The sequence below is a fragment of the Akebia trifoliata genome, chromosome 2, assembly GCF_017979445.1.
Source record: "Akebia trifoliata isolate Shusen 1 chromosome 2, ASM1797944v1, whole genome shotgun sequence".
Lineage (NCBI taxonomy): Eukaryota > Viridiplantae > Streptophyta > Magnoliopsida > Ranunculales > Lardizabalaceae > Akebia > Akebia trifoliata.
In genome coordinates, this window is record NC_141376.1 from 7,942,917 (window position 1) to 7,957,497 (window position 14,581).

The following is a 14,581-nucleotide window of genomic DNA, read 5'->3' on the forward strand; positions in this document are numbered from 1 at the left end:
GTGTAGAAAGATGGGAGAAATAGAAGAGGGGAAGTTGGAGGGAAGTGAAGGGAGAGAAGAAGAGTATTTCTCTTCTTTTTAGTTTATGTCCTACATTATTCTTAAATTAACCTTCTTTGGTTTTCGAAGGATGAGCCTTCTTTGACTTGTCTTAATTTACTTGAGAATGAGTAGAGGGTTGAGAGTGAGTGGTAAATTAGGGTAAAAAGAGTTGTGAGTGATTTTAAAGATAATTATGGGTTGAAAGAGTGTTAAGAGTGGAGAGAGTTGTGAGTGGGGGTATTTTTTCATTGGGTCCTTTGTATTAAGAATGAAGGGATTTTATAAGAATTTAGAGGTTATTTTTAAACATAGAATTAGATGAAATAATGAGAAGTGGTAGAATGATTTGAAATTTGTAAGAGAAGGTGTGTATTAATTAAGGGTGGTGGAAAAACATTTATGGAAGGAAGTTTAAATAGGTCATTCGTGCCTCAAATAAGTTGGATCCTTCAACCCATTTGGGTTGAGTGTTAGGTACAGTGAAATGAATATTATTTAATTGAGAGAATGGGGATGTAAAATTTATTGATTGAGTGTTAGATGAATTAAATAAAATAAAATTAATTTTAAGAAAATAAGTTATATAAGAGATTAATTAATTAAATTTTAGGATAATTTTGATATTTCAAAAATATTATATCATAGATGAGGTTGAGGCCTATTAAGAAGAGAAAATTTTAAAATTTTTTTACTAAAGGGATTATTACGAAAAGCCCTAAAATTTATGGCCTAATGAGAAAGAAATCCTTCCTTCAGGTTCCTTTTAAGTAATTTTCAAAAGGAAGTCATCCTGCATCATTGAAAGTAATTTAATTTTGTTAAGTGGGTTATTATAAGAAGAAAAAAAATATGAAGCATCTGATGGGTCATAAAGTCCGAATTGCTAACAAGCCCCCTGACTTTTGCAATCCAAAATGGAATAGAACTTGAATTTCAAACGAATTGAATTTTTGCCATATTCCGAATTGCTAACAAGGAGCTCCCCTATCCAAAGCTTGCAAGGAACCAAATAAAGGGTCCCATAGTTAAAATCCATAAAAACAAAATGTGGTTTAACAAATAAAATAATAATCCCCAACTTTTCCCCCTCAAAGTATCAACCAAAACATAAACTGTTTTTCGGCAATGCTACCAAAAATCAAAGAGAACGGGAAAGGAGAATGCGGCCGAGCTTGAGTTATGAAGTCGACAACAGCTTGGATCTAACATCCTCCCGCGACTCCATTATGTACACCGTCACACCTAATATTTATTCGAAACCATCTCAAAATCCCACATTTCACACACCTTCCTACATATATTATACCTTTAGGTACTTATTACTGATTGTATTCACAAGGCAGTCAGTTTGTATTAAACTCTTTGGTGAATGGTTTGTTCAGGTTACAGAGTGAAGTGGGTGGTCCTCCGCTTCGTCTGTGTTGAGAGAGAAAATGTCAACCGGGGCACTAGTGCAGTCAACAGTGCTATACTCCTTGGTTCTACCATTGTGGGACCCTTGATGTTTATCGAGATAGATCACGATCACTGTGATGTCATCGTGGAAATGGCGCCGAATCCCCTTCTCAATTTTTTTAATGTCGTCATATCTCATCTCTCTCTTCTTCGCGGCCTCTTGAAGGGCAGCTCTCACCAATCGCTTCGCTATACCCTAATAACATATAATTCAGGGAATAATATATCAGTATCATAAGACGGTGTTCAAGCCCATGAAAAAGCATTTTCAAGGGATGAAAAGTGATTGAAAATGTTGACTAATAACAAGGGCGAGTGTCAACACCACCCCAATTCATATGTAAATCACCAAAGAACTAGCATCTTGGGGCCGCATTAGTAAAAATTGGTGTGGGAATAGAAGATCTCAATAACAATTATGGACAGAGATGGGTGCTTACTGCTCTAGGGTTTTTGAAGACGATTTCTACTGCTGCTTCATCGGTGAGTTGCTCCCAGAGCCCATCAGATGCAAATATCAAGAATAAGTCATTTGGCCTTAGCTTTCTCATCTGGATCGAGGGCTCTGCTGTCATCACAGCTCGTTTCAGAGGAACGGGAGAGCCAAATTGCTGGAAAAGCGGATCTCTATTGAACTCGGGTTTCTTCAGATAGATATCTCCAATAGATCTCGACACCTAAAAGAGTCGGTTTTAAAGATTTAGATCACATCTGTCACCAAGTTTTATTAAACTAGGGATGAGTAAATAAACATCAAGAGAAAAGGTGGCAACTAAAAAGAGGAATATATATAGTATGAAGCATCCTATATCCATGATAAAGTGAATGCTGAAATGAAAATAGAAATGAAACTTATTGCAAGTAGTTAAGAGAATTATGCTTTTTTAAAGTCTTCATGTACATCTCATGTATTGAATTCATCCTACCTTGCTCACTTTACTGCAAGATAGTGTGGTTGAAGATGCAGAACATGTGATTGTTAAAAAAAGGTAAAGCTGTAGCCCAAAAAGGATAATGATGTAGAAAGGGCAGATGAAATGGACTCGAGAGAGGATAGCGGAAGATCAAAATTTCCTATTGATCCAAAAGAAAACAAAAGACATAGATAAAGGCAAAGTGCATAACAAAATGAAAAGAATGTTATGCTTGATAAAGAATCTCCAAACAAATCTAGAACCACAGACTCTTTCAAGCTTCCTGACTCCATGAATTGCAAGAGAATGGTTTGGCCACTATCTTCGCTTTTAAGAAGTAATAACTATGTATTCCAATTTTATAAAATAATAGTTTAAAAGTTATTCTATTATTCTTTAACATTAAAATAATTTTCCTTTTTTTTTTGGCTAACCTTAGCGTGTTAACACAAGGGCAGACACCAAATCAACACGTTTGTGTTACAATTGGAGCAGTTGTTCAACAAAAAGTAATACTTGATTACAAATTATTAATAAATATTTGGCAGGAAAAGCTGCAAAAGACAAGGCAGAAAAGAACGACAGGATTGAAATATTCGAAGTCTCCCAAATATAACCGAAACAAAAACATTCAACTTTTTTGCCGTAGAGCATTACGTAATCTAACACTTGTTTCACAGTATAGTCACGTATGTACATTTCTGAATCCCCATAAGTTCTCCAAATCTTCAAGTCATAATCAAACAAAGTCTGCTCACATAAGTCTCTGCCCATCAGTAAACATATGGTTTGATGGACTATAACCTACATCACATTCAGCTAAACATCTATGCTGGGAAATAAATTGAGCTATCAAGTACATGCCATAACAAAAGAGAAGGGTAAAGGGTTAATAGTCACCACTATAATTTGATCATTAAACCAGTTTTTGTTATCAAACCCATCATAGAATTCGCCACTGAACACAAATTTGGGATTTTTTTCGCACCTATTACTCCAAATTAAAATGCCCAAAAATTTGAAGCAAACTCAAGATACCATTAGGAGACAGACAATGGTTGTAGAGTTCTAATGGGAGAAAAATTGAAATAGCGAAATGTTTTAGACAACAGGAAAACCAAAATTCCAACCATTATCTGCATTAACATATATCTAGCACAAACAAAAGGAATTATAAAGACTAGACCACACACAATTCTGCAATCAAACTATATACAGCAATTTAGTTGTTGGGATTTAGTTTCCAATAATAAAATGAGAAGTAATCCTCGTATGAGAAACAATCCAGATTATAGCTAAACATTCAAACCCTGAAGTGCTTGTAAAAATCACAAAACTTCAAGATAATACATACTGACAACAGATATAGCCATAAAAATTCTGAGAAGCTATTACAAGAAGAAGTAGAAGCAGAAAAAAAAAAAAAAAAACACCTTTGCAATCACAGAAGCAGAACTAACAGGGACAAAACACCCATAACCCAAATTTAATTAAAACTTAATTAACTGATTTTTCTCCAAGAATTTTTTTGGCAAGCAAGACATGAACCCACACTCTCAACTCCTTTCTAACAACATTTTACTCAATCAGAAATTAGAATCATATCTTATTAACTCTAAAAAGAACAGGTTTTTACACTAATTACAACAAACCCATAAACAAACACGACTAATTGAACAAAATAAGCAATTTATACCTGAATTATGCCCTTTATCCGCCAAACTCCACGAGTGTACACCACAATATGCGCATCATCAGGATGAAGCGCCTCAACTTCCTTTCTCACTTCTTCAACCGCAACGTTATGATCAGTCGATAACCTCTCAGCCACCACTGGTTTCCACCTTCCTTCCGAACCTCGCCTTCCAAGAACAGCCCTTGAGTCTCCAAGATTCGCCACATATAAGACTCCATCCGAAATCGCTCCAACCAAACAACACGATCCCACAGAAGCAATCTGAGGCCGAGCTGGCCACGACCGCTTCACCAATCGCAAGAATTCCTCCTCTGTTGCATCAAACGCTTTCTTTATAACATCTGCAGACAATCCCCCTTGTTCCGAAGACAATTCTACAATAAAAAATAAAACAAATAAAGATATTTAAAAAATGAGAAAAAAAATGGGAATAAAAATTAGGGTTCGTAAATAGTGGGAAATCAATAAATTTACTGTGAAGGTTGGGGAAGAGATGGTTGTTGATGAAACGAGATGCTTCAGGTCCGCCATGGCCATCGTAGACACCGATGTAGGTGGCAGAAGGGGAGGTGAAGACTTGACTTTGGTCTTCAAGACATGAATTAGCTTGAACTACTGCGATTGAGAAATCTCCAGACGCGTGTGGTTTCAAGTCCATATGCCAGAGAAGTCCATCTCCCCCTCTAAAACCAAAACACCGCTCCAACGGTCTGAGACACGATCGCAACATTTCTCCTTACTACTTCTTCTGTACTTCGTTTTCTCTTGTAGCTTTGATTTCTGGATTTTGACAGAGAAGAAGAAGAAGAAGAAGAGAGAGAGAGAAAGAGGTGGGAATTTGGTGAAAAATGGAGAAGAAGTCGTTTCTATGCCGCGTAAGAGGAAGCCGAGTGCGACTGCTCTTTTCCACGCGTGAGAAGGTTTTCTACTTTTTTTTTTTTTTTTTTTGTCTTTCTATCTTTTTTAAATTTAAATTTCATTCTGTTATTTTATACGGTGTTTACTAACGTGAGCCGAAGTTACGATTTAGACAAGGTACAGACTTTCATTCGAAGGAACATCTGCTCTTGCCATAAAGGGTAATAATAGTATCCAAAAGTGTTGGATGCAAAAAGCGTCCGACAGTATCGGTTGATGATGATCATTTTGAAGTGTAGAAGACAGTCGATGTGCGGAGCACCGCAAAGATTAATATTTGAGATACCATTGTTTTTCAAATTGATGACATACTAACATGGCGACATGTGCAAATGCACACCTATCAAATGGGCATATTTGTAATTTAAAATATTAATTAAAGGACTTTAAGATTACATACAACTGAAGTAACATTAAAATGTACATCATGGAGGACATTTCTGACAAGAATGTGTGTTAGATCCATAAATGTATCTTGACGATAGTGTCTATGGTTATGCACGTATCCACATCAGAAAATGTCCCCCACAATGTACATTTCAATGTTATTTTGGTAGGACTCTTGATTATATTAAGGATTTTCTTAATGTGTGCCTTAAGGGACGAGTTAAAGTGCAATAAATACAGTTTGAAAATTGGATTTTATATAAAAAATACCCTTAATTTTTTTAAAAACTAAAATGTCATCGAATACTTATTTCCAAGGTGTATTTATTGCACTTTAACGCGTGCCTTTAAATATGCATGAGAAATTGAATTTTGTATTAGAAATGCCCTCAAAACAATTTTTTAATACTAAAATATCCCAAATGTCTATTAATAGCACTTTAACGTGTGCCCAAACGTTAACACAATCCCCTTACTATTATATAATGAGAGATGGCAGAGTATAAGTGGTTCGACAACAAAATTTGAGGGGCCATAAATTTAATATAATAAAGGTCATTTTAATAAAATATCAAGAAAATTGCAACCTAGTACCTTATAATCATATCGGTTAATTTTCATAATTACAAAAATATTATTTTTATAATGTATTATTAAAAACTCTTTATTTAGTATTTTAAATTACGTATAAGTCCTTTTGATACATGAGCGTTTGTAAAGGTCACCTAATACCTTCTAGTTATAATGGTAAATATTTCTCTTGACCTTGGTCTACATTATAAGATTAACTGTAAATGAACCTAACACCATTGTATTCAACCTCTAGTCAAAAGTCTTTGATTTTCTTAAAAAATCTTTAACTTTTTGAACCACTAGGATAAATTATTCTTAAACCATTCGAAACCACACTTTAAATCTATTATTTTCATTGTCTTTAAGAAATCATTGTTTTTCTAATTTTTATTTTTATTTTATCAAAAATTCATCATTGAAGGTGGTAAACTAAAGTTGGAGACAACAGAAACCAAATTTACCATAAAGGTTGAAAATGAGGTGTTTAGACACTTTTTTATTTATTTTTTAGTCTTTTAGAGTACAAGAAGTTCAAGAGGTATTTGTTATCAATTTGAAAAATGTAGCAATATCTCGAATATTCACCAAAATGTCCATGGCTGTCTAATTTACTTGGCAAAATCTATTCCTATTGGATTTTAATGAGTGGTCTTTAAGTTTGTGAGGGTAATTGCCCCCCAATGACTCCTTAATAGTTCTGCCTTGCTTATCTCCCTTAATAATCGTGTAACACTTTTAAGTGGTTTAGAATTCAAATAGTGCGACAAAATCGAAAAATCTAACCATTTAAATTTTGAAGTTCAATGACCATCAATTTAGTCAAACCCTTCGGTCAACTCTAATTTTTTATTTTTTATTTTCAAATTTGATATATAGTCCATGAATCCTAAAGGCCTTATGTATTAGTATTATTTCTTTCAACATAATGCAATCTCAACCGTCCAAAAAAAAACTACATGTTAAAACAGAAAATAAGGACCAAAGATATCCGTCCCACTCCTCTTTTTTTTAATGCCTTTTTGGGTCTTAGGAGTGGTTTGGACGTAAAGATGTGGGAGACATTAATTGAGACTTGAGAGGCGTCAAAGTGTTTGAACTTTGAAACGTGAAAGAGGTGACACCGATCCACCCGGAATATAGTTTGGTCTACCCATGGAGTAGCTAGTTCAATCCGCCAATACCTACCAAATGCCGCGTGTCATACTCTTTTGAATCCATTGCCCCCACACACAATATTTGAAATCTAGTGGCTAGCAATGGCTAATCTGCGGATTGTGTTGTATAATGAGCCACGTGGCATTTGATTGGGTCATCTCGTATCAAAATGGGCTAACATGGGATCTTTCAAAGAATATATGTTAGAAATATATTTCTATTTTGATTCAAGAATATAGAATCTTATAAATTGGCAAAATATGGGACCCACTTAATTAAGTGGGCTACTTTAAAATTTAACACAGTGTCAAGTTTCACGTGAGATGGTGTTAGTCAGTGGGACCTTTGAACGTTTAAAAGAAAGAAAAAAGCACATAAATTGACCAAGAGGACCTTTCCTCTCAATTTCCGATATGAGTTAATAATTATCCTATCTATATAGGGTATTATGGTCATTTTATCAATATTTTTCTCCTAAACTGAAACATGAAATTATTCCTCTATATATTATTAAATTTTTTTATCTAAAACTAAAAATCTCATATATAAATTAAGAATATTGAATCATCAATCTTAATTATAACAAATGAGTAGAAGACACATTATAGAGTTGACTCTAAGACCATGACCTTAGACGTCAAGCTAGACCTTCTTACCTTAAGACTATAGCCTTAGAATCAAAATCTTATTCTTTGATCTGAATTTAAGACTAAAACAAAAACATGTGGTGAATCAATTGCTCCCACTGACTTCTTATTAACTCTACCCTTAAATGAGGGTAATTCAATCATTTTACCTTGGTCTCACACAGGGACGGAATTAGTAAGAAGTTGGTGGGAGGGGGCAATTGCCCCCACAAAACTTTGAGACACCCTTATATTTTCAATTAATTACATGTCCCATTTGTCCTCACTCCCTCACCTCTCTCCCCATTTGCCCCCACCCCCTCATCTCCCTCCAATTTTTACCCCCACAACCTCACCTCCTTCCATTCGAGATCTTCAATTATACAACTAATCATAATTTGCCCCCACTACAAGAAAATCCTGGTTCCACCCCTGGTCTCACATAGAAGACCAATGGTAAAAGCTATACCGTAACTTTGAAATACAATGGTGTTAAGTTTGGGGTATAATCATATTAAAAATGGTGTGGTGATATCATAACCCTTGTTTTATTGGGGGAAAATATCTCCTTCGAGAATCAGCAAAGATTCATTCATTAACGTTTAGGTAAATCCAAAGGAGGGGCTTCATCGTAAATATGATTTCCTTCTGTCCTTATCTTGGGACAACAAATTTCAAAACTTTGATTATTCAGACATAGAGAATCTGGATCGGGTTCGAACTGTGATCCATTACTTCATCGTTTTCTCTCTTATAAGACAAACTTCAAAGTCTACAATTCCAACGATTTCAAAAATGAGAAACCGCCAACTCACTATTTGGTAAATTACGTAATGAAGTGGGCCTTCGATTATTTAAAAATTCAAAACCTCATAATAACCTCAATAACGGAGTTATAACGGCAACTTTCTTGTAACTGTATCATATTAGTTTCGGTTAACCGTTAACTACCGTCAAAACAGTTATAACGGTCCTTTATGTGGACGTTAATTTGACCTAAATTAGGTATTACTGTATCGAAAAAGTCTCTGAAATGGTTGAAAGTGGAGAATGACAAACGCAAACATCCAAATTTTTGCCTAATTTTCAAAAAGATGAGAAAGTAGTATTAATAAAATTCTAATTATTGGATGTTAACATCACTAATCTATAATTAAATTTAAATTAAAAGATTAATTAGAAAACTCTTGGTTTCATCTCTAGATTTGTCACGCGGAATCAATAAAAGAATTTCTTGGAAAGATTAGTTGCACCTCAAGATACTAAAATTAAATTCAACTTGATTCGAGTGCTTGAAGTGATTTGTTCGATAAGATTGTTAGTTTTAGTTTATAAATAAGAGTTATAGTTACTATTAGCTTAGTTTTATATACAAACAAGATTCCAATTTTGTTGGATTGTAGGGCTAGTAATCAATTAACGCAACTTGAATGATTTGTCGTCTAAGTCGATTATTTAACGCGTTTACAATTGAACAAGACAAATACTTCTCCTAGTTTAAAATTGCTTCTTGCACCATAAATTATGATTCAAAATTTGCAAATATACTATTAAAAAACTAACTGAAGCACAAAAAATATTGTCAAATGTTACCATCTTTAACTTTAGAGTCGTGCTAGAGTGATCTCATATCACACATCCTGACGTGAAAAGTGTGTAGAAATCATAGATGCTTTTTGACTTGTATCTCGATGAAAAACATTTATCGTTCCTACTCACTTTCATGTCAGGATGTGTGATATGAGGTACAATCTTGAGGTCATTTCAGCATTATTCTTAACTCTGAGGTAAAAGAAAAAAAAATGCAAGAAAGGGTTTAAATGCAATAATATTTTGAAACTAATATGTATTCATGTTGGATTTTTTTTCTTCTTCGATTTTTTCTTGTTGAATTGAGTGAAACACATTGAAGTAGTTAGCAATCACTTTTGAAATAGATAAATTCACTAAACGAGGCCTTGTATACACGTAACTCATGAGGAGGCAACCATTGTACAAAGCTATGAAAAACATTATTCTCAACATAAACATGTGCCGTTACGTTATTCACACGAAATCTCATCCAATCTAATCCTTTTGCAACAATTTTGGCGTTGTTTGATGATTCCACTAATGAGCTAAAAGAGATTGTTACAAAAACTGCTTATGGGCATCCTTACGTGAGATTGTAAGCCGTGTGGCCTTTTCTGATTGGGGGTTTGCCTAAACCCTGCTTAATTTTCCACTCAAAAAAAAAATAAAAAAAGCTAAACCCAAGTCTGAATAAAGGAGGAGGGTTGCTTTAGATTGGCAATCGATGCAAAAAGTCGTCGTTAGGTTAGTGTATGTTGTATAATAATGGATAAATGGTAATATTTTATCTAGTTTGAACATCGAGAGTAAAGAATGCAATTAAAACACTTCATTAGATTATTTCCTTTCATGAGGGAGAATAAGACTTCCTTGACTGCAATGTGTTATCTCCAATGGAGACAAAGTCTTATTTTGTATATTTTTAATAATATATTAATGTAAAGTCTTTTTATCATATATATTGCTGGGTTAGGTAAAGAAAATTAAAGAAAAAAAGACTTCCATGATTCTATATCTTGGGTACAAATACAAATAAGCTTTACTCGTAGAGTTGACAACGGATTGGATCAAATAACTTTGGATTTGGATCGAAGATTTGGGTTTCAATATGGATCTAATTTGATAACTTATCGGATTGGTTCTAAATCAACTATGTCCTAATCAACTACTTGATTGATTAATCGATAGAGCCAATTTTTTAACTCGATAATGGAGCACGGGATAGATATATAAAAAAATTCATGGGCAGTGGTAGCCAACCCCATGGAGTATAATTTCTTCTTAAACCCTTCGTTGGTGATTTACTATTTAGGACCTATTTGATAATGGTGTGAGTTTCTACAATTGGGAATCTACTATTAGGAAACGCTGGAAGCGGAAGTTGAGAAATATGTTTTGATAAATTATTAATTTTTATATATGAAATGAAGCACCATTTCACGTCGCTTCTAACTTTATACAAAAGTAAAAATATCGTGACCCAAATGTGATAAGAGCAACTCAACCACATTCACATTCATCTTTGTCACCTTAGTCTTTAGATTCAATCATTTTTCATCCCACCCTTAGAGCATCTCCTAAAGACTCTTTCAAGTATGTTTGCTCTTTACTTTAAAGAGTGAAAGGTGCAAAAATTATCTCCAAGAGACTCTTTAACAGTAAACGTTAAAATAAAGAGGTGGTTTCCACTCTTTACATGTACAGAGCCTTCAAAGCTAATAATTTTAATGTAAAAAGAAAAAATTGAAAAACACTTTCCTTTTTAATTAAATTAGATTTGAAATCTTACTAAAGTGGTTGGGCCAACATGTATTATCACATGGGCAAGCCAACACAACATCGTTCTAGATTTCATGGAAAAACATACATCCAATAAAAAATATATTTTTTAAAACTTGATCCAAGGTGTTGAAAATGGACAGTTATCGAACTCCTAAAACTTAAAATTAAAATTTAATGGAGAATTTTTTTTTTTTTTTTTTTTTTTGAAAATTCTTAGAATTTCATTTTCTACAAACTTATAACACCAGATCATGTTTTTAGATACCAAGATGTAAGCTCACGACTCTTAATAAGATTTAAGTAGGTTTTAACAAATATTTATTTGCAAAGTAAAATAATATTAAATATTAGGAATAGAAAAAAGAAGTGTTTAGTCTATCAGAAGTGGGATCAAATTCTACACTAACTAAAAAAATCTTTGGATGCTTTTTTTTTACTAAAGTCACTCTTTATTTTTAAGAACAAGTATTGGAGATGCTCTTATAAAGCATCAATGAGCTTGTTCATGGGCTTAATATGAAAAATATAACGTCTAGAGTCACCCAAATCGCTGACGCTTACATGCACATTTGGAATAAACACTTGTGAGTGGAGTGCTTTTTTATTTAGTTTGTTAGGTACAAAATCTCTCTCCTTTTAGCGGACCATTTTCGTTAACACCACAAAGCCCAACGCGCTTTCATCATGATCCTCTCTACCATTACCACCTTCACCACTCTTTACATCTTATCCACCCAAAACAAAAAGTGGACGTAATATGATTTTATTTGGTCCTCTTTAAGAATTTTTTTTGGTCTTGCTCCTTTACTAATGTGGAAAATTATACATACCCCTTGAACTAAAATATGTTGATTCCAAATTACTCCATTTTTAACGAATAAAGATATTTTGAAATCAGATCCAGAACCAAACTAAATATAATAATTATGATTCTTGATTCCAAACTATTCCATTTTTAACAAATAGAAATAAATAAGAATATCTTGAAATTGGATCCAGAACCAAACCGAATATAATGGTTATGATTCTAAATTCTTTAAGAACTAGAAAATAATATAATTTTAATTTTTTAAATTTAGGATGTATACTATTTGATTTTAATGAGAGAGGCAAGTCAAAACATCGATAAGGAGAACTAAAGCAACCTAAGCATCAATCTATCTGCTAGAAGAGAGAGAGCTCGAGCATGTTAGAAACAACAACAAAAAAAAATCTATTGGCACCCCAACTTTTACTTATTACACCCCGATTTCTTTTATTATTTATCTCAAGCTATTAAAGATTAAATCACAATCTTCGAACGTTACAAAAGTTTGGTTCAAGTTATTAGCTCAGCATTACAAAATATTATAACACATTCAAACAACTTCGACAGTTGATTACGCTTAAGATTAGCAGCCTTATATAAGATCCTAAATCTAGCAAATAGAAATTTAAAAAAGAAAAGAAAAAAAGAGAGAGTGTGTATTGACTCCCCAACTTTTACTTATTCTCAACCATTGATTTATTTTTCTTATTTTAATTAGGGAATAACAAGTAAAAGTTGAGGTGTTAGTAGGAGCTCTCCAAAATAAAAAGAAAGTTCTATAGAAGGGTGAATCTCAATTTCATGCGTTGAATATGATGAAATTCCGAATTAGATATTCTATTCATTTTAATTCCCAAAACACGCATTTGTCATGTTTATAACTTATGAACTTGTTAGTCTATCACATTTAATATCTACAAATTCGAAGATATATCATGGAATTCATTGATTATAATAAAAGAGACAAAGTTGTGCATGTTTTGAGAATAAAAATGAACAGTGTATTGAAATCAAAATTTGGACATAAGTTGCGCACGTTTTGGGAATAATCCCTCTATAAAATAAGAGAGTTGTTATTGGCACCCTAACTTTTACTTATCAAATCTCAATTAAAATTATAAAAAATAAGTACATGATAAGAAAAATAATAAAAGTTAGGGTGCCAAGGGGTGATGAAGGGATCATACCATTCGAGCCTTTCTTTTCATGCTTCTCCTGGAGGTTTGGAGAAAGTTATAATCAATAGGATTTCGCTAATCCTCCCTTCCCAAAAAGAACATTAAATTCTTTTTTTCCTTTCCGCAGGGACCTGGAAATTGGATCTAGCCATAAAAAGAATGCTTGGTATAAATAACTCATTTCTTAGACCCTCTCATTCACTATGAACGTCCTGATTGATGCAATGGGATGTGTCTATTTATCTATCTCTTGACTTGAAATGGGAGAAGGTTTGAAAAATGATCCTAGAATGTCAAGGGTTGGGTCAGGAGAATCTCTTAACACATTTTTTTCTTCTTCTCATCAGAGTAATTTCACAAAGACTTACAATGGTAAGGACGAAGGGAGGGAACAAGCACGCTTGGAGAGCTTTCCTTTTGGTTTAGATTTAAGGCAAATTACCATTATGAGTGCTATGATGAAATTTTGAGTTCGGTACACTATTCATTTTTTAGGTATTGTCATTTAAAATTACGATCTCACTAATAAAAAGTGACGAACTTGTTGATAAAAAATAATGATATTTTTCTTTAAATTTATCAGTGAGATTGTCATTTTTTCTCAGTGAAATCATTACTTTAAAATTAAGAATATTTGTTTTATAAATTTACTAGCGAGTTTATCACTTCTTACAATGAGATCTCACTTTAAATTAGAATACCTATCAGGGAATTTGCTTAAAAACCTGTTTTGGGAATTAAAATGAACAATGTACCAAAATTAGAATTTTTGCAAAAGTTGTAGACATTTTGGAAAAAATCTCTTAGATTTCTAGCTTTTAGATTTAGGATTTTTTATGAGCCTAATCCTAATTGTAAACAACTGCTGAAGACATTTAAATATGTTAGAATTCTTTGTAATGATGAGGTAATAACTTGAACCAAACTTTTGTAATGATAGAATGGTGTTTTTCAATCTTTAATTAAGGTGTGATAAATAACTTAAGAAATTGGGGTGTAATAAGAAAAAGTTGAGCTACTAATAGTAGCTCTCTAAAATAAATCCTGCTAATAAAGCTCTTTAGAAGAAACCGGGACCCACTTAGGAAACGCATCAAAATCGACCTGATCTGTCAATCAAAACCGCCAATCTAATCAATGTTTTGCCACAGAATGAAAAGGAAATCCCGTGGCTGATATTTGACACTGATAAAATAAAATAAAAAAAGAGAGCCGCTATTGGCACCATCCCAGCTTTTGCTTATTAAACTCCAATTAAAAATCAAGAAAATAAGTGAATGATTGAAAAATAAGTAAAAGTGGGAGTGCCAATAGAAGCTCTCTTGTGGTTTTTATTTTTATTTTTTTTAGGTAGATTTCTAAATTTTTGGGGGCCTAAGATTTTATAAGTGCCTAATCATAAATAACTATTGAAATTATTTGAATAAACATTATACTGTTGAGTGGTGCTGGAGTGACCTCAAGCAGGAACCTCA

At 33.2% G+C, this 14,581-nt stretch overlaps 1 protein-coding gene across 1 annotated transcript; it reads right to left on the reverse strand.

The window, feature by feature from the left end:
- Window positions 1–1,000: 1,000 nt before the first annotated feature.
- LOC147409282 (putative protein phosphatase 2C 63) lies at window positions 1,001–5,008 on the reverse strand. The gene is made up of 4 exons (XM_086427177.1): window positions 4,582–5,008; window positions 4,108–4,481; window positions 1,938–2,174; window positions 1,001–1,693 (listed from the first exon to the last, which is right to left on the reverse strand). Exons 1-4 carry the CDS (start codon window positions 4,835–4,837, stop codon window positions 1,421–1,423), a joined length of 1,140 nt encoding a protein of 379 aa, XP_086283303.1. The 5' UTR covers window positions 4,838–5,008; the 3' UTR covers window positions 1,001–1,420.
- Between the last annotated feature and the right edge of the window lie 9,573 nt (window positions 5,009–14,581).